Source organism: Pocillopora damicornis, chromosome 5 (genome assembly GCF_964200805.1).
Source record: "Pocillopora damicornis chromosome 5, jaPocDami1.2, whole genome shotgun sequence".
Taxonomy (NCBI): domain Eukaryota; kingdom Metazoa; phylum Cnidaria; class Anthozoa; order Scleractinia; family Pocilloporidae; genus Pocillopora; species Pocillopora damicornis.
Genome location: NC_142674.1, coordinates 10,899,367 through 10,922,993, shown reverse-complemented (window position 1 = coordinate 10,922,993; position 23,627 = coordinate 10,899,367). Strand labels below are relative to the sequence as shown.

The following is a 23,627-nucleotide window of genomic DNA, read 5'->3' as shown; positions in this document are numbered from 1 at the left end:
GGTATCACTTAGCACTGGCACAAGTCGACCTAACAGGCACACGTATAACTTAATAGTGGAGGATCGAAAACAGGAATGGAATTGGTGATATTTTCAAACGACAATTATAGTCCAGTGTTTAAGTGCCAGTTTCGCATTCGCATGACAAAAGATTAAAGAAACGCTACGGCCCAGCGCAAAAATTTTGACATACAAATAGTCAGTCGAAAAGCCGCTCAAAATAATTTGTATGATTCAATGAACACTCCATAAATCAGTAGCAGTTACCAGTATGTCAACTTCCCACCCCTCCCTGCGTACTAGTACTTCTTTCTCCACTAGTAGCAACAGTCTGCCTTTGGGTATACAGTATGTAATTATCAAATTTATCTGTCTTCCTTTTGTCGTTCATCTTATCAGACAAGATCACGAAATTTCCTTTCCTTAGCACTTAACTTAGCAGCACATAGAATTCACGAGCGCTCTTGCAATTTTAACGTTTATACCTTTACTACATAAAATCACTGTTGGTACAATCGTACAAAGCAATCTTTTCTCTTTTCAGAGACACAGTTTTCTCTTTTCAGATACAATGAACACACACTTGAGTGTGATGTCACGCATTCCAATTCGTACATTGATGATCAAAACAGCACAACTTGAGCACTGGGTAATTTTTCAAATAACATTTTCGCCTTTAATAGCTTAAGGGCACACATTTTCTTTCATATGGTCTCTGCATTGGTTCATTAAATTCACACAAGTGCAAATTACAGAATTAATTACGAAAATAACATATTTCTAATTTACAAAGGAATCATTTCCCTTTCGCAAATTACCGATCCGATTAAATTAATCTCACAAATAACACGTTTTCATTTTGTTCAGTTTCGCAAATATTACAGTAAGCCCTCTCAGAGACAATGACAAAAACGACTTCGACATTTCGCAAAGATTAGAGAGAAAACTTTCCAATTTCTGAAACAGTCAGAGTTCAATAAGTGTTTGCTAACTGCAGGCCAAATCAAAATATTATGCACTAATAGGAAAAACCAAATTGTACAAATAAAGTTTTAAGTGTGCGGGCTGTGCGGAAATGGGCAACGGTAACTTTTCTGTCTACACAAGTTATAGCACCTTTTAATTTTGTTGTGATTGTATGTCATCAAACAAAACAGTGACCGTCACATATTAATAAATGGTGAGAATTTATCATTTCCTGAATTTGGCATTTTTTTTCCCCATATGTACTCTAGAGACCTAGCTCTTTCTGTATATGATTTCGATGAACTTCGAGTAATTCACGCTCAACGGCCGCCGGAATGATCATCAAGAAGGGAATAAATTGGGGCTGCAGTTTTTGGACGCACTCAACCTTACAGTGAAAGTATACGTTTCCTAATCGTCCAGTCTTTTGCTCTCCATTCTGCCAGTAGACCCATCTCGCGCTTGATATTATGACGAGGTCTTCTGGTGGGTTGGGAATAAAAAAGTCTTCACCACGCCTTAGTTTCAAGACACCCTTACACCCGTAACACCTTCTCACCAGAGGGCTGCATCTTTTAAGAAGGCTCAACTGGAAACTACCTTCTTGAACTGCCGGCGTTGATGTGTTGGGGTTTTTATTCTACAGATAGAATAAAATTAATGGCATTTTAGTTAACAGCCAAGATTAGTCGGTGCGTGGCTGCGTGGGAATTATGCAACGAGCCGACAGTCTTGCCAGATGCTAAATCTCTATAAACCTTTTGTCCTGCAGGCCATTTCTACAAATGAAAGATTCTGTGATTAGGAGAACTGTTTTTTTCAACTTGCCGCGCATTATCACTACAAGCTTTATTTGATAGAGTTTTTATTTCGTTCAACCCAATTAGCTCACCAGTTAGTGAAATAGAACGACTTGCACAGAGCTAACATATAGTGGAACTTTACCATGATCATAGTCGATATAAAAAATCAAACGGTTGGCAGCATAATCACAAAAAAAAAATTTGAAACCTTTCACCGATCTAAAACCCGAGATAACAGAATCACGCATTACACCCTGTACTAACTGTGAATCATCCTTACAATATGTACATACCTGAGGCTCTTCTTTGTCTTTTTGTGTTGTTGTCTTCTCTGCTTCCTTCTCTGTGCCTCTGTTTCCTGGGGAGCTTACTAAAGTCGACGCCGGATTCGATGCTGAATGGTCAGTTGGAGAGGTGCTAGTGTAACTCTCCTCAACTTCCTCTCTTTTTTTTATTTGTAGCACCTTTCCTTCCTCGTGTTGCCTTAGTCTTTTTTGACCCACGTCCAGGAGGGAGGTCCATGTGAATCAAGGCATCCACGTTAGGAGGCCTTTGGTTCGTTGTCTTGTAACAATGAACGAACTCAGTCAATGAACGACCCATTTCAGCCACAGCTAAAGTATGAGCACAAATGTCATACGCTTTAAAATCGATACAAGTGCCGCTGCACACATAATATGTTCCACGTCGCACGGTACGTTTCTTGCAAACTGCATACGATGGAGCATCAATTGCCTCGTTTGCCACATAACGTGGCAAATTGTCCCCTCTTCCAGGATCGGGATGAATGTTTTCTTCTTTGCGCGCCAAAATCAACGATGCACGATGGTACATACGTGCTAGAATACTGAAGGGAACCCGGATAATGCCAAAATCTTCTAGAGGCAAACTCAATGGTGACATTGTGTCCGCTTCATTTGTGTTTTCCAGGTCGATAGGAATTATGTCAACTGTCTTTACTGAGAGATTGTGAAATTTTTTGAGCGCCGCTTCTTGTTGCGCTCTCGTCTTCCTGTAAAAGACAGATTCCTTCATTCCCTCTTCCTCGTAATTTTTGTCCATTTTTAGCTCTCCGAGCCAATAAATGCTAAATCCTCTTCTGTTCTGTCTTTTCACCACCGTCTGCAGCAACCTGGCAAATTCGGGAATAGAAAGCTTCCTTTTCCTTGTAAGTTGTTTCTCTCTTTGTAGAACCGAGTTCATACATTCATTTCCGTTCTGATCGTATACACCTGGTGGCCAGCCTAGACCAGCCATGGATCTCAATTCAGCTGTCATCGTTTGCCTTATAATTTCCGCTTTGTACTTACAAAAGTAAGTAATAAAGCGCTCTGAGAGTGGGTGTAAGGAAAGCCACTCCTCCTTCATTTTTTCCAGATTGGTCACGAACTGGGCGTGGCTTTCCGAGTCTATAAGACCAGGAACCCTCTTACAACCAATATCTCCTCCGAAGATGTCACTTAGAATGACTTCTGATGGTTTGCCCCGTATTCCAAGTTCGTTCATTTTTGACACTATTTTTTTTTTCATATGCAGGTCACAGAGTAAATGCTGGGCATAAGGGAGAGGTCTACCGAAACCCTCACCCAATGCCTTTTCTCCGTCAGTACCATATACTAGAACATTTTGGGTTTTTGCATTTAGCTTTATCACGGTAGACGAGAGCTCGTAATATCTGGATGGTTCTTTTTTGTGGTGAACTAGGGTTGGTCCAATCCGGACTGGATTCTTGTCTTCTTTGGTTCGGAGAAGGAGATGCCTGTATGTAGTAAGAGTCACATAATAGTCTCCAAAAATTGAAAATGGGATCGACTCCTAAAATACTGAACTGGCTAGGATTTGTGCAAAATCTTTCCACGTCCTTAAGTTGCTAGTCAGTGGTAAGGACAACACAAGGATCTGACGAGGTCTCTACTTTACGGACGAAGGCGTTCTCTTTGTCTCTGTTTCCTTGCTTCGCATGTCTATCAGCTCGAGTGTAGAATCCCCAGGTTGCTCTTCTACGGTTTTTTTAATGTTCTTTATCTGTTGTACATTTCTGGCATGGCTAGCTGCGTTTATAAAGTTTGAAATTGTTCCCTTTTCTTCGATACTCTTGAAAAACACCGTCTTGGGAGGGTCAGATTTCGCGGGCTCTTTTAACCGCTCCATGGTAGTATGCGAAGTGCAGAAATACTCTTTGGAAAGACTTTTAGAATTGCCATGTGGTTAAACTTTAACTTCGTGTCATTATCATCAAAAACATATTGCAGAAGAGCAAAACCGTGAATCGTTCCGTTGGAATCTGAAAAAGGAGAAGATGAAAATTAATAAAGGTTTTGATATTTGAATGCACTTGGTAACCAGATGTTGTGCACTGGTGTGATATGCTGTATTGATTAAAACCCCCTTTTGCTGGTCAGATTTGTTACATTATGACTAATGAGGACGTAAATTTTTGTACGGTGAGGTTTTGAAGATGGACGTTTTTCACTCGAATATAGAAAAATTTTGTTTTTTTTTGTTTTTGTCAATAATTTTGTTTCCTATTTTTGGCCACACACCACTTTTCGGAGCACGCCATAGTTTACTTATTTCACTTGAGCAGTTTGACCTTTGGTTTGAATTGACTTTCTCTTTCTTCGGAAGCTTTTTTCATGATCCATGTTACAAATGTCTTACTAACCTCGACTGTTTATTCATTGTAGCAGGAACCTCTCAAACTGAGGCCTTGTCGTAATGACCTCGCTATCGCTAGGTTAATACCGCTAGGCCTCCACTCAAAGTTTGAGATTTTTCTATAAGGACCTCACTGTTATTTATTTGTTAAAATAGTCTTACCTGTCAGATAAATGAAAATCCTTTGCAAATCGGGGGAGGATTCATTCCTGTAGAAGCTTCTCGTACATTTATAGATCTGCGCCTCATGATCATCATATTCTGATTGGGGAGGCTTACGAACAGGATTCCTCTTGTTGGAAGCACGGTAGTATCATACTATATACTATATAGTATATGATACTATAATACATCGCTGTTTCGTTCCAGTTGGATTCCATGCACCAAGGTCGTCGCCAGAACATTTTTAAAGTGCTTTATGTGTGGGGCAGATATTTCCACCACAAAGACAGAATTTTCGGAGACAGCGGAAGGAACAGCACGTGCAATAAGTTCTCGAGGCGGATGGAAGAGGATATCTACCACTTTCCTGGAAGCCAAACCCGAAAGCAATTCCTGTCGGTAGATGGGAAACATTGGGTCGTCGTTCAAGTAATCAGTTCCTTGTTCGTCTTCACTGCTATCGCTGGAGTCGTCAACTGGTGGGTCAGCACTTTCTTATTTACCTTTTCAGCCACATTTCTATGGAAGACAGTAAAAGAATTTCATAGGTTTCTCAAACGCCACAGCGGGAGAGCAAAATTCTCTAACGTTTCGTGCAAGGTGTGGTGATCGTTCACCGACATCGTATTGAAATAATCAGACAATTAAAATATACCCTTCAGAGTTAATTGTTCGTAAACACGTTCAATGACTCCACTGTTACCACGGAAATTTTATGGTATATATATTTGAGTGACTCACTTTTCTGATGCAAAGACTGGTTTGCAAAGGCACTCATCGCTGTCGCTCGTCTCAATATCCACACACACCCTTGATAAGAAAAAAAAATCAGACTGATTTATTATTAGGTATGATTGTTTGAATTGTATGAAAATTTAAATACTCCAGTCGAAAGTCGAGAGCAGTATTCTTGATTGTAACTTTTGTTAATTGAAAGTTCAGGTCGCATTGGCCACCGGAAAACTTGCTCGAGCAAACGACCGTCGAGTTTCGATTAATACAAGCACAAAAAAGCCCATTCTCTTGATAATAAAATATATTGTACGGAAACGTAAAGGAGGGCACCAATAATATTGGCAACCAGTGTTACCTTTTGACTGGCGAATCAATGAGCGTCAAGTTTACTTTCTCAACCACAGCGGTTTTCTCATGAGGTATTTTGCCTGTAATCTTGTCACAGTTGTCATCATGCTAGAAGAGAATATGACGTCAAATTCAGGAAACAAGCACTAGCAGAGGACCCAACCAATTTTCTTTTTTGCAAGAGGCCTACTTCTCTATACGGGAATCAACCTAAAGGGAGAACTGAGGACTCCTCTTCACAGTGCATGTTGCGTTTTATAAATCAAATCATTTTATATTACACTCCCGGGATTTTCTACCAATCAAATATTTTTCCAAGTTAATTTAACTTCAAAACCCTCTGATTCCAGATACTAAAAAGTGTATTTTTAACAGATGAACTGAAGCGCGTGACTAATATAGCAGTACAGGCTTCAATGGGGTAACATTGGCCCATTGTAAGCCGTCGAATGCCAAAAGATTCAAACTTCAATTTTCAGGATTCAAAGTTCCAAATTACCTGACAAAAATTTGATTTTTGTCGCCCGTGAAAATAGATCCTTCTCACGTGCTCTTATTTTCACGATCGTGATCGGAGCGCGAGATCTGGCCATCTACGCAAGCATTGGTTTTCGCGTTAACAGTCCACTTAAACAATTCAAGTTCTGTCAAGTAAAATTTTGACAACGATAAGAACATTTTACCAATAAAACAATTCCCAAGAACAGGAGACTCAGCGGTTACTTCTGCATCACAACGAATAACGTCGCAAATTGCTCATAACATTTCCTATATGGTTTGTGCCATTTCACTGAAAGGTTCGTGCCAACTTGCACAGGTTATTTTAAACGCAGCCCGAAAATACTTACCCGAACACGCTTGTTCTCCTTTTTGTACTTGCAGCAGAATCTCGAAGTGGGTTCTTCATCGCCTGAACTTTCCACCTACACAAGCAGACTACTTGTCATTTTTTAATTAACAGACTGAAAAAGCCATCCTTAGCCCAACAGATTGCCCTTCCCTGGATTTGCCCTTAAATAACATGTCATTCTCCATGTCAACATCCTAAGAAATATATAGAGAACAGTATGCATGTATAATATGCATACTAACGTTAAGGCGTAAATTTTTCTAACTAAATAGGAAATTTAGACGAATGGCACCTTAAACTGAGGGGGATTTCCAAATAACCTTTTAGAGTTTGACTGTTAAAGAGATACGTTGGACATAATAAAGACACTTCACCTCCATTAAGCGCCTTCATAATTTTCTTGTATGATCCCATTTCTTCTGGGCCAACAAGAACGACATTCAGACCCTCCCTGCTTGCTCTAGCTGTCCGTTTACTGCGGTGAATGTAAAGCTGTCAACGAACACAGAGAAAGAATTTAGGAACGCAGAATCACATAAGATGGTTGCGCTAAAGTTAATACTTACATTGTGGTTACATTACACAACAGTTCATTATTAAATGAGATACAACTGAGGACGATAAACAATAACAAACTGATCCTTTCATATAAATTGCATTTGGAGAACAGAGTCAATTTTTTTCCTAAATCAAAACTCATTAACTTAAATGAATTATGTTTTGATTTCGGTAGGTGAACCTCACACATTAACTCAAATCGGAAACAAAACAAATATTTAGAAAATGAAGTTTTAGAAATAACTAAATATATGCAATTAAATAAATTTAGAGGTAAATAAAGAATTCAGGCGTCAACGGCGTTCGAACTTTGCTATCCACATTCTGGTTGAGCTTCTCTTACAGTTGAGACTTGTAGCCCACACCTTGGTCAACGCATGGTTGGTTGAAGCAGTGTGACTTCCGAAGCCTTTTGTCAAGGTAGAGTTTCGCGGAGAATGAAAGCACTGCCGCCAAAAAGCAATCGCTCCCGTTCCCGCCTGCCGCACAGGCTAACCAACTGCACAAGCTAACCAACCGTACACACATACTTACACGTACTTACATCAAGGTCCTTCGGAACTTGATAGTGAATCACATGCTCAACAGCTGGTATGTCCAAACCTCTCGCGGCCACATCTGTAGCGAGAAGTAAGCCACTCGCACTTTGCTTAAATTTAACAGGCAAGAAAAGAATCAGCCAAAATTTCATTGGCTGGTGTGAGTCCTATCTAGCTTTAAATATTCTCTGAGGGAGGAGAGGGGCGGGTTTTAATCCGTCAAGGCGATCCAGTTATAGTCTATCAAAAAAGGAAATTCCATTGGTCGGTTAGTTCGTAAACTATACTCACTGTTTTGATGAAAAAAAAATTGTGATAAGATTAGGATGATTCTGATCCAAGGCCACATAGCACGCGTGTCGCCCAGTGTTTTGCGCAAAGCAAGTTGCGCAGTAAAGAACGTGAAAGACGCAACAGGAAAATAGCACGTTGTCTACAAAATTGGGTTCCTAATAGTTGCTTTGTTTTGTTGAGTTTTTTGTTTGTTTTTTTTTTTGTTCTGGTTTTTGTTTGTTTCGTTTGTTTCATTGTTTTTTGTATTTTTGTTTTTTCCATCCCACTCAGTTTTCACCCGGCCTGTCTAAATTCTTTAATCTTTGCCTTTGTTGCATGCTGGCGTGCAGAACCCACGGGTTAAAGTCCAGGAGCCTACACAAAGAGCCCAGTCTCCTCACGCAGTCTACAGTTTTGGAGAAAACCAAAGTACGGCCTGGGTACCGGGAAAGGAAATAGTGGAGATATAGGTCCTAGAAAGAAAATTCAAATAAATCTGAATGAGGTGATTTTTACAACAACTGTATGTTTCGTAGTTCTCCTTCGATTTCACTTGGTATACCTCTGTGGCTCCGTGGATCATGTTCCTAGACAGTGCGGTGTACATGTAGATGCATTTGGCTCAAACCAACAATAAAAAGTAGTAAAAATTGTATCCTGAATCTCGAAGTTTTTCTCTTCCTTGTCAGCTCAACAATTACAAACCTTCTCTTCAATTACACATGAGATCTCTGCTTCTGTCAGGGTTTCTACGGTTCCTCTCTTGTTGGTGACATCGATAATTTTACAACTGTTCTTCTGCAGCCCAACTTTGTCCATCAGTGACACTAAAAATGTAAAATGCAAAGAGTATTGCTGTTAACGGAAGAAAACAAGCCGGTCAACTTAATCATGTTGAACTAAGATGTTAGATAACAAAGACAAAAGCAAAACAACACAATACAAGCTTCGACACACTTCATAAAGCAGCAAATTTTTGGGTTTTAAATGATGGATTATTTAAATCATTTCATTCCTTCAGTAATAGCTGATAAATTACGTTGATACTATCTTTAGCTTCTATTACTCTGAGTCAAATATGCCGTGATATATGCCTTCTTCACTTGTGATCTTCTTTTCTTTTCCTTTCCTCTTAAACGACTTTGGAAGAGTTAAAGTTGCAGAGAAAATAAACTTCTGTAGATGTCTTCGCTTTGCAGTTCCCTCATCTTCATCATAATCACTGCGAAAAGGAAACATTAAAGTTAAAATTTCAGTTTACAAGTTGACAAAAAACCATTAATTTCAGAAAGACAAGCTTGAGAGAAATTCAAGCTCCGATGGAAATTGAGGTCCATTGCCTCTTTCTATGAATGAGCTCCAATATTGACGATAATTCTTGAAAGTGGCCTTGCTCCACCATTCTGTTTGCCTCGTCAATCACAAGATATCTCAAGTGCTCCAAATGGCAGACATGCTCTTCACTCTGAAATTAAACGCCGCCAGCAGATATCTCTAGAATCATCTATTTAATAGAAAGAGGCTACACTCCAATTTCACCGTTGGGTATATGAAAAAGAAAAAAAACGCCTGGCATTGATGTTTACAGAGCAGTAGAAAATGCTTACAGGAAAAACTTACACGACATTGGAAATCCAAATTCATGCTGAAAACTACACAGGACAACCGATCTCAAGAGAAACATGCCTACATGTACAAGTGTGTGTCGACTGTTTCAGATCTCTAAAAGAAAGTGAATCAGTACAACTTATGATACATGAGGTACTTACCTCGGAAATCAAATCCCACAGTCTTCCCGGGGTGGCTACTATTACCTCAGGATACTTGTTTAAAAGCCTCTGTTGTTCTTGAGGTGCCATTCCTCCAACCACAGCAACAATCTTGAAAAAAAGGAATTGTTTATTGATTCAAATAATTTTGAGGTACTTTGCTTGCTGGGTATTTCTCTGATAAAAGATACACGTTGAAACAGGACTAGAAAGGGCGGCAAGGGAGGGGAGGGTAGGGGGTAAATGGTACATCATATGGGCTAGGATTGTAATTCTCTGAACAAAAGGGTTTTTATATACTTTGCTGGTGAAGGTACCAAAAAACAATAGAGTTTATGTTTGAGGGAATAACAATGTTTTCAGCACTAACTCATCATTATTTAAATTGCTTTAAAGCCTATTGTGGCTACAAATTCATGTTTCCCCAAAAAAATAAAAAAATGCTTTCCAAACAAGAGATAGGTTTGCATTCTGCTCCACTGAAAAGAGGAAAATTGAAGGCTCAGGAGACAAAATTGACTTGGGCCAATTAAAATAAAGTAATAATTGAGTTTCTAACAATGGGAAAACAGAATCTAACTGTGGAGATGACTTCCAAATTGTCAATTTAAGTACATGATGTTACCTCTAAGGATGTGTGTTTTGCAGCCTGTTTAAGATGATTTTTTATTTGCATAGCCAATTCTCTGGTTGGTGTCATTATCAATGCCAGGAGTGGTTTCTTGAGCTTGGATGTTCCATTACCAGTTTCTGTGGCTTTTGTAGCATTATTTTTGGTAGTATTTTTTGTAGTTTCACCTGCTTCTTGACTGGACTTGTGGCCAAGGATGTGGGTGAGAATTAGAATCCCAAAGGCTTTTGTTTTACCTGAACCCTAATAAATACATAAATTTTTTAATTAATATCCTTAAATAATAACCTCCTCAAAAATCAGCCATTCCTGGAAGCTAAACTTCTCCCAAGTGATTTTATCATAACTTCAACAGACAATTTCAAGGCATTATCCAATGAATGATATGAAAACTACGCGGAATCTTACAACCTGAAGGGACTTATCTTGACAATCTTAATGTAATGCACATTTTTGTATAAACAATGTTCCATCAACCAACTATAGGAAGATATAGAATGCCAACATAAAGAAGGAAGAGCTATTACATTAGTTCTTAAGAGAGAAAAATTTAACCATCAGTCAGTCAGTCAGTCAGTCCTCTCTCTCTCTCTCAAGAGGTACATCATACACATACTTTCAGCTCAACAGTTCTCCTCAAGAGTGCTTTTAGAAAAGTCATATTTATAATTATTCAACAATCACTTAGTACTTAGACATTAATTCAGGTCAAAGACAAGCTCTAAAGAATCAGAAACTGTTTGCTATAATGTGTGCAAAAGTCTTGTTACACATAAATGAGCTAGGTGTACATCATAGTAGACACATGTACATGTTGAAAAATTATTTTTTTCCTCTCTCTCTCGCTTTCCAAAAAAAAAAAAAAAAGGATTCTTCAAAATAGTTGTGAAACCAAGTACACAAACAATACACATAAAAAAGAGACCTCCACCAATCTAACTGCTCTGATTCAACTCACTGTTTCTGCTGCACCAATGATGTCCCTGCGGTGGAATATTGCAGGTGGAAGGGAGAGAGTCTGTATAGGGGTTGGTGTAGTAAAACTTTGTTCACTGAGTCCTCTCTGAACTTCTTTGGGAACACCAAGGACTTCCCAAGAACTCATATCTACCATGGGCTCTAAAGTTTAGTTCAATCAAAATAAATGATTTAGCTATAAAATATGATTGCATCTTAAACTCAGTGTTAGTGAGAAATATCATTTTATTACAGTTGAACCGAATGGGTAATTTGTACCCGTATAGATATGAAATATGTTTATAAAGGCTTTATAATCTAAACAAATTAATACTTTATTAATAAATAACAATACAGTAATAAAAAACTTATCAGTAAAATTGGAAAATTAAACGAGACTTACCTGTAAGTTGAAGTTTGATTGAAATTCTATCCGTCACCAAGCGCTGAGGGATTACGTGAGATAGCATTGCGCCTGCGCGAACTCAGTTTTTAAAGCACTTGCCATGTGTGCAGGGGAAAGAAAACCCTGACCAGCAAAATGGGAGGGCCTTAAAAGGGAGGGCACGTAATCCCTCAGCGCTTGGTGACAGATAGAATTTCAATCAAACTTCAACTTACAGGTAAGTCTCATTTAATTTTCCAATTCTATTCTGTCACCGCACTGAGGGCTCACGTGAGACTTCAAAGCCCACTGCACACATGAACAGAGTAATGACCAACCAAGCAAGTCATATTGGTCAAAAACAGTTTATTAACTTTACTCTTGTAACAAAACGTTAGAAAAGCTATCTGTGTTGATAACAGGCTTGCTATAAAACTTTGCAAAAGTGTCAGATGAGCTCCATCCTGCAACTGATAAGATGTGCTCTAATGGTACAGATTTCAACAAAGCCTTAGATGTTGCGGCAGCCCTAGTACTGTGGGGCTTGAAAAGGTTTACATCAATTCCTGACTTTTGCATTACAGCTTTGACCCATCTACAGATGGTGTCCCGGGAAACTGGTTTAAATGGCTTGTAATGACTAATAAACAATTGTTGTGCACCTCCACGTAGAGAAAAGGTACGATTAAGATATGCCTTCAAGGTAGTGACAACACAAATGTTAGGGTTGTCCGGGTAAGCTTCAAACTTAACAACAGTGGGTTTCGACCCTGGCTTAGACTTTAAGACACTGGATAGAGCAGACCTTGCAGTGTTAATACCACTGTAACCGATGCCTGACTCAAATAGCTCCACTAAAAAATCTAGTGCCTGGGGGACAGTGGCAGAAACTGGATCAATCTGTTTTTTATGACAATATGTAGTCCATCTTTTGATGTAAGATGAATACTGCTTTGTAGTTCCTTTCCTCCAGGACTGTAAGATGATGGAGGTTGCCTTTTGAGAAATTCCTTGTGTCTCATAGGACTGCCGGACAATCTGCATGCAATCAGAACCATTTTCCTGAATAGGGGGTGGACTTCTTGTGGCATCCCCGGCATTTGTAAGGCAGTTCGTTGTTGTGGTAACACTCTTGGAGCAGCCACTAACATGCGAAGAAGTTTGGGATACCAACTCTGGGTTGGCCACATTGGAACTATCATCAATCCCTCTGCACAATCGGTTTGTATTTTCTGTAGGCATCTTGCAATTAAGCTGAAAGGAGGGAAAGCATAGAACAAGTGTTTATCCCATGTTACAGAAAATGCATCAATAAAGGCTGCCCCTGGGTCAGGTTTCCAGGATACATAGCATGGAACCTGATGATTTAGTCTGGATGCAAAGAGGTCTATGGAGGGCTCCCCCCAGATATCTGTGATCTGTTGGAAAATATCAGATCTTATCATCCATTCCTTGTTGTCTGAGAAAACGCGTGATTCCCGATCTGCCTCAACATTTTTGGTCCCTGGGATATGAGCAGCTGTTAACCATATTTGTTTTTCTATGCACCACTGCCAAATATCTTTAGCAATAGTGTGACATTCCCTAGAATGTACACCTCCCATAGCATTAATATAGTTCACAGTTGTAGAGTTATCAGAGTAAATCTTAACATGAATGCCTTGCTCATTTTTGCAAAATGCCTTAAGTCCAAAAATTGCAGCTAACAGCTCCAGACAATTAATGTGATATTTTGCTTCTTCCTCTGACCATCTACCCCCTATTTTCTCTGTCTCTTTGACAGCTCCCCATCCTTTAGTTGATGCATCGGTGTAAATTATTACATCAACCTTTGAATTAGGCAATAATATGGGGTAGTTATTTGTCTGTATGTTATCATACCACCACTTTATCTCTGAAAAGCTTTCTTGGGATAATCTCATTTGAGCATTATAATTGCCATAGTTTTGTCTTAAGGCTGTAGTTTTATCCCTCTCAAGTTGTCTATAATACAGTGGTCCATATAAGATTCCAGGAAAACTTGACACTAAAAGCCCTATAAAGCTAGCTAGTTCCTGGATTGGGAGCTCAACAAGCTCCATCATTTTCTTGCATCTTTCCCTTATGCACTGGATTTTTTCCTGTGTTAAGGAGACAGTCATATTAACTGAATCCAAGACAAATCCCAGAAATGTAAGGACTTGAACTGGCTGTAAGACCGACTTATCAGGATGTAGGATAAAACCCAATGTTGAAAATAAGTCACAGGTATCATTAATATTGGCTTGGCAGTCCTCCACGCTCTCCCCTTGTAAATAAGAGTCATCAATGTAGCCTACATTTAGGTGACCCTTCTGGCGCAGCGTAGCATACACTGGCTTAAGGATTTTTGTGAAGAGTCGAGGTGCACAGGCCAGACCATTTGGTAGACATGTAAACTGAAACAATCTACCTTTCCAGCAAAACCTCAGATATTTTTGATCATCTTTGTGAATTGGCACTGAGTAGTGTGTGTCACGCAGGTCTACTGAGGCCATATAACAGTTTGGAGTCATAAGCCTTATTGCCGATTGTAAGGTATCCATCTTAAAATGTTGATACTCCACATGTTCATTCAAATTCTTCAAATTTAGAATTAATCTAAACCCTCCATCTTTCTTAGGGCGTATGAATATAGTAGAAATATATTCACCAGGGCAATGTGTGGTTTCTGAAATCACACCTTTGGTCAGCAGTTTATCAATTTCATTGTCAATGACCTCCTGCTCTGGTTTTGTAAAATTTATTTCTTTTGGTGGCATAAACTGCATTGGCTCTCCATTTTCAAACTCAATTTTATAATTTTTCACACTATTAAGTATGAAAGGATCTGAGGTTATGCATTGCCACTGAGAGGTAAATTGTTTCAGTCTTCCACCTGTAATTTTAATAGGTTGCTCTGACACATTTCTTACCCCAACGTTGTTAGCAGTCTGATTCATTTTGACTTCCCCTCCTTCTTCCTCTTGAAGTTCGGAGGATGTTTGTGGTCGTTTTTCCACGAGCCTAAAAAAGGCTTCCTGTAATGTTGGTTTCCTGAGCGTCCGCGGCTATGTGCGTAAGAGTTGTGCCTGTGATAATCAGGCTTGTTCGTTGATCGACCACTGTGTGTGGAGACTTTCTTTCCCACTCGATTGACCTCGGTCAATTCTTTCACTTGTTTCGGGAGATCATTGCCAAACAATTGGTCAGTGATCGGAACCGACGAGGAGCAAAGATGTTTGTATTCCTCGTGTAAATCCGGTTTAATAAATTCCCTTTGTCTTTGATTGAGTTCACTGTTTGCATTAGCGAACAATGTAAGTGCATCTGTTGACTTTTGAAGAAAGTCGTTTCCCGCTGGGAGTGACGACAAGTGCTCAAGGAGTTTGTCGATCATATTTGTCAACGCGCACATTCCTTTGAAGATGGATGTCTGCACCTTTTGCAGTCTAACATCTTGGGACCGGACTGTTGGAGTAAGGTGGTCCCATACTGGTTGATTGACTCGTACTTTTGTCAAGAATTCACAGTTCTCTGGTCTGTGATACTTGTTCAACTTTTCCTGAAGTTTCTCTTCAGGCAGCCCTTCTTTGAGCATGGCATTCACTACATTCGCCAGCTCTGTGTTTACACTTGGGCCCGTCTCCTCTTTCTTCAGCTCTTGTTTCAGGCTGTTAAGTACCTCAAATTTTCCTTCATTAGAAGGCATATTTTGAGCCCAGGTTGAGTCAGCCAGCTTTGTCACAGCTTCTTCTAAGCTCGTAGTTTTGTCATGTCGCTTCTTCTTCGTGGGGGGCTCTTCGCTGACCTCGTGGTCATTCTCGGCAGATTTTGCCTCCTGTTCTTCCTCTGTGTCAACATATTGTATTTCAAAGTCTGACTGAAACTGTTTGAACGACTCAGCAATAGTCTTGGATAAATCTTGAGACATCTGGGTGAAACCCTGTCTCAGCGTAGCGGCCAGCTCTTGTAAACCATGTGAGTCAGTTTTGGCGCCATCGGCGCCATCACCTCTTTCGATGATTCTAACATTTGCTTCAATGTGTTCGCTTCTAGAGCCACTACTTTTCCTTTTTAAGTTGTCTTTCTCGCCCTTAAGCTCAGATTTATCCGAGGTCTTGGGCATTTTTTGCGAATTATCGCTTAAAACTAAAAATTCTCAGCGTGTTGAAAAAACAAACGTCCGTTCGCTCCAAAGGCGGCAACACACTGAGTTCGCGCAGGCGCAATGCTATCTCACGTGAGCCCTCAGTGCGGTGACGGAATAGAATTACATTATTTATTACACTGATTTTGAAATCACTGGTGGTCCCTGTAATGAGATTGGCTCTAGTTGATGCGATTTACTCACAAATTGCACCATTTTTTGCCTTAAATTGCATCTTTTTTCCAACTAATGAGGAGACTACACTAAAGACAAAACAACCAATCAGATTTCAAGGCTTGTTTAAAGTAACCAATCAAATTGCAGGAAAATGAGAGACAAAGAGTATCACATGGCAAATTTTGCAACTTTTGTTTCCAAAACTCTTACATTTTCCCCCAAAAAAATGGATGAATTTCATTTCAGACCGGCTCAGTACTGCATCAATAAAATATTTGAACTTACCAAGTCCTGTGATTTCAAAATGGATGTAATAAAGTGGTAATTGAACCTCGTGTCATGCAATTTTGGTCTGAGATCATACTTGTGATTTCAAACTCATGCTGCATGCTCGTTTGAGTTTGAAATCACGCATATGATTTCAGCAGAAATTGCACTCCACTTAGTTCAATTACCATTATTTATAGAAAATCATATCTTTTCCAAGAAAACATTATCTACACAAAATGTGTTTGATTCTCTTCTTAATAATAAAATTCAAGGACAATCATTGGAGTAAAATTGTACTTTGTTTTGTGCATTTCCCATCCATAATTCCTAAAATTAAATCTTACCTGGAAGATCTTCCACCAGTCTATTGTCAGTGACTATTTCTACTCTGTTTTGCTCTTCTGACTGGGCTTTACTTTGGGCCTTGTTTTTCTTTTTCCTCTTCTATTTTCCCTTTGTCTTTTGGTCATTCTTTGTGCTTTTTTCAAGTTGTGTGGATGGTGTGGTAACTGTTTGTTCCAGATTATCCTGAAGATTTAAATCAAAAGACAATACTATGTTGCTTTTTTTTCCCTGTGAGCCAAACTTCTAGAGAAAACCAAAAAGAAGCTTCTATTCTTAGATATACAAAATTGTGCATGTATGGGTAAAGACTGACAAAATGCATGAGCCCTTGGGACAATGCAGTCTGCTGTCTTCAAAAAAATTAGGACAAACTGCTCTCAAAATGATTTCAATCAATTCCTGTATTTCCATGTAGTTCTTGTGGTGAGTGTTGTTGTTGTTGTTTTCTTTTTGTTTGTTTGTTTGTTTTTTCATTTAAGGTATGACTGGCAGTTATCTTAGTTTTGATTCTCATGTCCAATACACCCAATCTGACTCAGGAGACAAGTCATTCCATTTGAGTCAGGTTGAGGATTATTATTAAGCGTCTTGAAAATCGACTTGTAGTAAGACATTTCCACCTTAAGAGGCACGGTTTATTCAGATTTCCAGTATCACAAGATGACTTAACCACTAATTAACTTCTGGTGGGTCGATTTGTGAACGACTCAACCCAATTTGGATGTATTGGACAACCCTCAACATTTAATAATTAAAGATAAGTTATAATAAAAAATAAATAAACAAAATAATTTAAAAAGATAATTTTTCCCAATTTCTCGTAAAATACAAGGGTAATTTCACCACGTGCTTGAAGTGAATCTTACATTTGTATCTTCTAAATTTAACTATGCGATATGTTTTAAAGCACTTTAAGCAATTCACCTCCTACAGCGGCCATTCTTTTATTTTCTTCTTCTGAGCTGGTCCACCTGCACCAATTCCCGCTAGCTCTTCTGGATGATAATCTTCCATGACTTCAAGGGACATAAATCCATCCATTTCGCCCGCAAAGAACGAAGGATCGTCCAATTCTACTGGTTCCCATTTTCGCTTCTTCCCTTTCGAATTCTTCTCTGACATTATGGAGCAATGAACTAGAAACTGAATCTAAACGTTTTTTTTAAATAACAAACAACCGTTTTGGTTTATCCCTAGAGAATTAATAAAAACACTCTCACTTCGTCCGCCATTATGGATTACCCGCCAGAGAAGGACTGGATAAGAAATTGTACTGTGCGCATATTCAAACGAGAGTCATGCGCTGATTTATTGCTAAATGACTTTTCTCCCTTCGCCGAGTTCACTGAAACCTTTGTGAAACGTGAATGAAATGACTAACATGGCGAAAGAACACCGTACATTCAAAGATGAGTGCAATTATATTGAGCGCTTAAACGAAAACTTGTTTCTTATCAAGAAAGGCTTTGTCCCAAACATGAAGGTAAGTGAACGCGCGCCAAAAATCAGATCGGAAGCTCAACTCCAGCTGAGTAGCGTGCGCGTCAAAATACACGTCTAACGATGTCATACTTGAGAATGTTGATAATAAGCTATGGTCATCGAAATAAATCCCCTTACACCTGCTATATCCGTCAAAGTAATTTCCTTCAAATCCCCGTCCCCTGCCCCCCTCCACGTCTCTCATGACAGAACTATTTTCTTTTGTTTGTTTGTTTGTCTCAATCAGTAAATTCACGAACTGCAGTCAAACCTGTCTTAGGTGGCACCGTATTGAGCACTTGCACTGTAGTAGACGCCATATTCCCGTGGGTGACTGCTTAATACAAGGTTGACTGAACTGGACAAATAAATTTTGTCCTCACTTCCTCCATCAAACCCAGATTATATCCATTATTGTCCCCACCCCCCCTAATTTCTCTCCTTTTCCCCTAGTTGCAGACTGTGGTGTTTTGCTGGAAATTTTTGATGCAAGAATGTCCTAATAAGTACTGGATTAGGATGTTCTGATTAATTAGTACCATGGACAAATTTTTACATACTGTTTCAGATTCAAGACTTGAGGTGTACATTGCAACTATTCAACTCTAAAGTTCAAACTATTCTTTTCTTTTTTTTCTTTAAAGGTTGAAGGTATCTTAGATATATAAACGAGCTGCTCGAAAAACTAATGTTTGATGAGCTGAAGCACTGGGCTGGAACTCAAGGTACAGTACTTTAAACATTTGAAATATAATACTGTTGTATTTGCTGCATTTGTCTTATTCCTTTTATGCAATTAAATTAAATTGCTCTCCAGGTATTGGTGGTTAACTCCTTCCTGGTGTAAGGCAGATTGCAAATGTTGCAGCTTTGCCTGGAATTGTTGGTGTAAAAATGATCATAACTTTTTCTTGTTGAAATTACAACTTAGTTGAATTGAAACTTGTTCAGTCCTGGGCCCAGTTGTTTGAAGGCTGATAAGTGCTAACCCAGGGTTACATTTTAATCAGGGTATGTTTAATCCTTTGTTTAAAAGCCTTTTAAAATAATTTAAACCATAGTTTTTTTCGGGTATCCAATCATCAAATTGCAGACTAAAGGAATTGTACATGTAGACTGAATTTCATTTGAAAGCTTTCAGATATGAAATCAGATTTCACACTGACCATTAGTTATCGAAACTCAGCTTTTAACAAACTGACCCTGTACTTTTGGGAAGCAGAGAAAGTATAAAGTGGAGATGACAGAAGAGTTTCTTGTTATACAGTTTGTGTTTCCATAGTATTTTTACACAAAGATTTCACTTAAAGTGATGCCAAATAGAGCATCCAGTTATCCAGTTAGATCCAGTTAGATTCAGTTATCCCATGCACGATCTTGAGAACACATGCAAATCAGTTTTTCTGCTTTAAGCAAAAGCCCTTAGAACTGTTTTTCTAGGAGTTTTCTTAAGTTCCTGTTTATTTCCCTCAAAAAACAGGAAAACTGAAATAATTAGAATTAAAAGGCTACATTTATTATTTAAACTTTATGTGCTGTTATTTACTTCGTCAATGGAGTTCCTAGGCCGCTAATGCAGATCACAACACAACGACTCAGTTTAATTCTAGCCATTCTAGAAGTAACATTCCTTCACTTCTTCTTTGCTTATGGACTACAATTCATTTTACCTATTTTTTGACAGTAAACCCTGTTTCAACAGGAAAAGAAAGCTGTTTAAAGGTGAAATCTGAGTAGAAGGAATTGCTTTCTACCATCGGAACACTGTTGAAACACCATACAAACTTGTTTCCAATACCTCTAAATATGGTGCTGCAACCCTGTCAACCCTATTTTTCACAGCACCCTTGCAACTCAGGTATCAAAGTGATGTCAAATTGTTGGTGTGACTGAAAACCCTGTTTCAATGGGAAAAGAAAGCTGTTTCAACAGTGAAATCTGACAAGTAAGAATCATTTTCCACCATAAATGAAAAATGAAAATGATAATCATAATGATTTGCATATTTAGTTCAGGGCATGAAATTGCACCTAATACAGGTGCCAATGTGACTAAATTTTTCACTTTGGCGACCAAATCCTGAAAATCAATCGCCAAATTGGCAACAAGCATGTTTCATCATAACCTTACCGAGAGATTTAGTGAATTAAAAAGATTTGCAAAGATAAATCCGTGGCAAACTTCCTGGTTAAGTTTGTTTTCAAAACACAGCACGAGCATTTCAATCAATGACTTGATGCCAGCTTGGATTTAGGTGAGCTTGAATGTTATTTATCATCCATCCTTGTGTTCACTTTGGAGCACTTTAAAGATCTTTTTTCCTGGTTTAATTTTGGAGGGTCTATCTTGGACTGTGACAGTGTAAAATAAGGTTTTGTTTGTCTTTGAAAATGGCAACCAACTTTTTTTGAATTAGCAACCACTTTGAAGAATTTAGGAGCCTAGTGGCTATCAGAAAAAAAAATTAATTTCACACCCTGTAGTTAGAAAGAAGTAGTCAGCTTTAGGGGTTTTTAGGGCTTTCAAATTCTGATTAGGTATTGTTTCGTGATTCTTGTTCTATTATTTTATGTCAGCGCTACTAGATTTGATCAAGTGAATTTGCTAGCTATCTTAGAATTTCATCTCTCTGCAGCTGAGAAGAAAAATCTCACATGTCGTGATTTACTTAAAAAAGTATTATCTGGTCCTATCTGCTGTCTGGTGCATTGTTGAAAGCACTTAGCACATATTATTTCCTTTAATTTCATTAGTTGAGTTCCTGTGCCACTGCACAGTAAAGATAAATCGAGAAAGCCTGCCTGTTGGTTTGTTTGTTTGCACTTCACGAATGAATGAAGATACAAATAGTACAGAACAGAAATGAAGAAGCCCCCTTTTACTTTGACATAGTTTAAAAGTAACCTACCTTGAACTATGGAAAATCCCTCTTTGAACATTAACATGATTTGAATTAATTTAAGCCATGAGTTCAACCTAGTATAGTATCTGGGATTGTGGCTTAGTCATCGTTATGGCTGGCCGTCACCACCAAAAAATACCAGGATGTCTAGCCAAATGATAAACGGTCTAGTTGCCCATGTCGAATTGGAAATTGAAATTGTGAAATGGACTAGCTCAGTTGCAAATAACTTAGCACTTAGTGGCCGTCACCACCAAAAATACCAGGATGTCAAATAGATCAGTAAAAACAAAGCTGGTTTAAGGATCAGCTGCAGGACACCATAGCTAATAAAGGAATGGCATGGCCAAATTATAGACAGTTTACTTTTCCTTCATGAAACAGAACACCCTAAACATGAATAGTTTAGCCAAATGATAAACAGTCTAGTTGCCCATGTCGAGTTGGAAATTGAAATTGTGAAATGGACTAGCTCAATTGCAAATAACTTAGCACTCATTTGCAATACAGTAAACAAATGGTGTAGCATTGCGTCAAATGGCTCAGGGTAGTGTCAAGTAGCACAGCGTACACACTAACAGTGTAGTGTTGTGTGAAATGGCTCAGTGTAATTTTGAATGGTACAGCTTACATATAAACAGTGTAGCATTGCGTGAGATGGCACAGCATAAATTTGAATGTTACAGCGTACACACAAATGGTGTGGTGTCGCATGAAATGGCTCAGCTTAATATTGAATGGTATAACGTACACACAAATGATGTAGTGTTGCGTGAAATGGCTGTTGTTATCAGTATCTGTTGTCTACATTGGCAGTAGAAAACAGACAAACAGAGGAGTTTCTTGATCACAGTGCAAATTTCAGGAAGATAAAAATTACCTTATAATTAAAAAAATATGTGCAAAAGACATTATAGTTAACTAAAACAATTCTACTGTATAAAATAGTAGGAAATGTTTGTTTCCTGTGTTTACACAAAAACTAGCAACTGTACAGTGCAGAACCCAGCTAGTCTTGAACTCTTGAGGGAAGCAACAATTTGCTCAAGTCATACAGCTGGGAGTTTGAGATAGTGGGGTAAATTTGTCTGTAAAACAGGAACAAGGGATGCTGCTCTTTGTTTGAGATAGGGAGTTTGAGATAGCTGAGTTTGAGATAGCCAATGGTTATGACTGAGAAAAGCAGGGCAAATCCAAGGGAAATGGGTTTGAGTTTGAGATAGCAGGGTTCAACTGTACCATATTTACCTGTGTATAATATGCACTTTTTTCTATAAAAATAACCATCAAAATCAGAGTGTATTATACACAGATTCTATTGTTTGTCAAGCAGGTCCAAATTGCATACATTAAAAAGACAACAAAAAAAGTAACAAAAGCCTAGTAGTAACTGGTCTTTATTAGCTTGAGTTAAATAATCTACCAATGAAACATTTTCAATTTTGATCCACAAACACAACAAAGAAAGTAACAAAAGCCTCATAGTAATTGGTCTTTATTAGCTTGAGTTAAATAAGCTACCAGTGGTGCCTAACCTTGAAGGTATCTCACAGCATTCACAGCAAACAGTCACCAAATTAAGTATTAATGTGTCACAGCAATGCAATTTTTTAGATGCACATTTACTTTACTATTACTATTAATAATTATTTTGTAAGGTGCAATTCCCAAGCGGCAGTTGTGACCACAACACGTGTGCACTTGCTTAATGGCAATTGTCACACGAAAATACCAAATGCTTCTACACTGCATGACCCTGTATGCATTATAGACATGTTGGTCTAAAAGAACATAAACATAGAGATTTTAAAAGCATTTCACATTCAGAGGAATTTTGAATTATATTTGTTGCATCAAATATTGTGGTTTCTCTGATGTTGTCTCTGCAAGGGTCAGGTACAATTTTGAGTAATGTAAAATACCTGTGTGTATACCTTCTCTAGGTAACCACACTATAAGAGATAAATTGAAGACATGAAATTTAGATTTCACCAAGTATGGCATAAAATATATCTCCAAATGTTGTCTCTGCAACAGACAAAATACTGAGGAATGACCTGTAATTTGAATATTTAACCAAGTTTGAACTGTATGCAGTTGAACCTCTATTTAAGTGTCTATCACCCTTAAATAGATATTTTCAGAATCAACTCTATGCACATTGAATAGTTAAATGGCGAAATATTTCTTGTTTTTGAATTTACAAAATGCTAGTTAGACGATGTCAACCTGGGAATTTGCCATTATTTCTATGCCAACTTACAATGTGCAGTATACAGCTTGAGAATAATTAATTTGATAAATACAAAAAATAAACTGTGGATAGTCAATTGATTGGTAAAAAATATTACTTGGAGGTGAAAACAAGTAGTTGTATAATAAATGTTCCCATGTTGACGTCATTAATTAGCATTTTGTAAATTTAAATCTATATAGCTCAATAACGCGACGTTCAAAACAAATATTTCACCATTTAACTGTTCAATGTGCGTAGACTTGATTCTGAAAATATAATTGTGTGACAGGCACTTTTAGTGGCCATACTTTAATCAGTTACAGCCACCAACTATAACAGTCATTGTTTAATTCTAGAACTGGAGTGCCATGGCAGCAACTTCCAGACATGGTCTGTTCTCGTTATTCAGTGGTGACAAGCCTCTTCTCAGTTGC

At 38.3% G+C, this 23,627-nt stretch overlaps 3 protein-coding genes and 1 pseudogene across 6 annotated transcripts in view; all 4 read right to left on the bottom strand.

The window, feature by feature from the left end:
• LOC149045185 (uncharacterized) overlaps positions 1–7,014 on the bottom strand; it is a 53,835-nt gene extending 46,821 nt beyond the window's left edge. For 2 of the 3 annotated variants that reach the window (XM_089208067.1, XM_089208066.1), the window contains exons 1-4: positions 6,897–6,971; positions 6,521–6,595; positions 5,680–5,780; positions 5,331–5,399 (exon numbers count right to left, since the gene is read on the bottom strand). In XM_089208067.1, coding sequence (XP_089064193.1) covers positions 5,331–5,399; positions 5,680–5,780; positions 6,521–6,595; positions 6,897–6,902 — 251 coding nt within the window. In that variant the 5' untranslated portion in view covers positions 6,903–6,971. Of the gene's footprint in view, positions 1–4,018; positions 5,109–5,330; positions 5,400–5,679; positions 5,781–6,520; positions 6,596–6,896 lie in introns of those variants that run through there. The other variant, XM_089208068.1, reaches the window with a different exon arrangement.
• Positions 2,063–4,025, bottom strand: LOC149045186 (uncharacterized). Its single transcript, XM_089208064.1, has 2 exons — positions 4,013–4,025; positions 2,063–3,054 (listed from the first exon to the last, which is right to left on the bottom strand). Coding segments are annotated over exons 1-2 (855 nt in total). The 5' UTR covers positions 4,015–4,025; the 3' UTR covers positions 2,063–2,201.
• Positions 7,015–11,992: 4,978 nt separating the features above from the next.
• LOC149045184 (uncharacterized) lies at positions 11,993–13,927 on the bottom strand (annotated as a pseudogene). Its single transcript, XR_016187099.1, has one exon. The product of XR_016187099.1 is annotated as an uncharacterized LOC149045184 (transcript).
• Positions 13,928–14,186: 259 nt separating this feature from the next.
• Positions 14,187–15,857, bottom strand: LOC149045183 (uncharacterized). The gene has a single exon (XM_089208063.1). The coding sequence runs from the start codon at positions 15,758–15,760 to the stop codon at positions 14,591–14,593; it is 1,170 nt and encodes a 389-aa protein (XP_089064189.1). The 5' UTR covers positions 15,761–15,857; the 3' UTR covers positions 14,187–14,590.
• Positions 15,858–23,627: the final 7,770 nt, after the last annotated feature.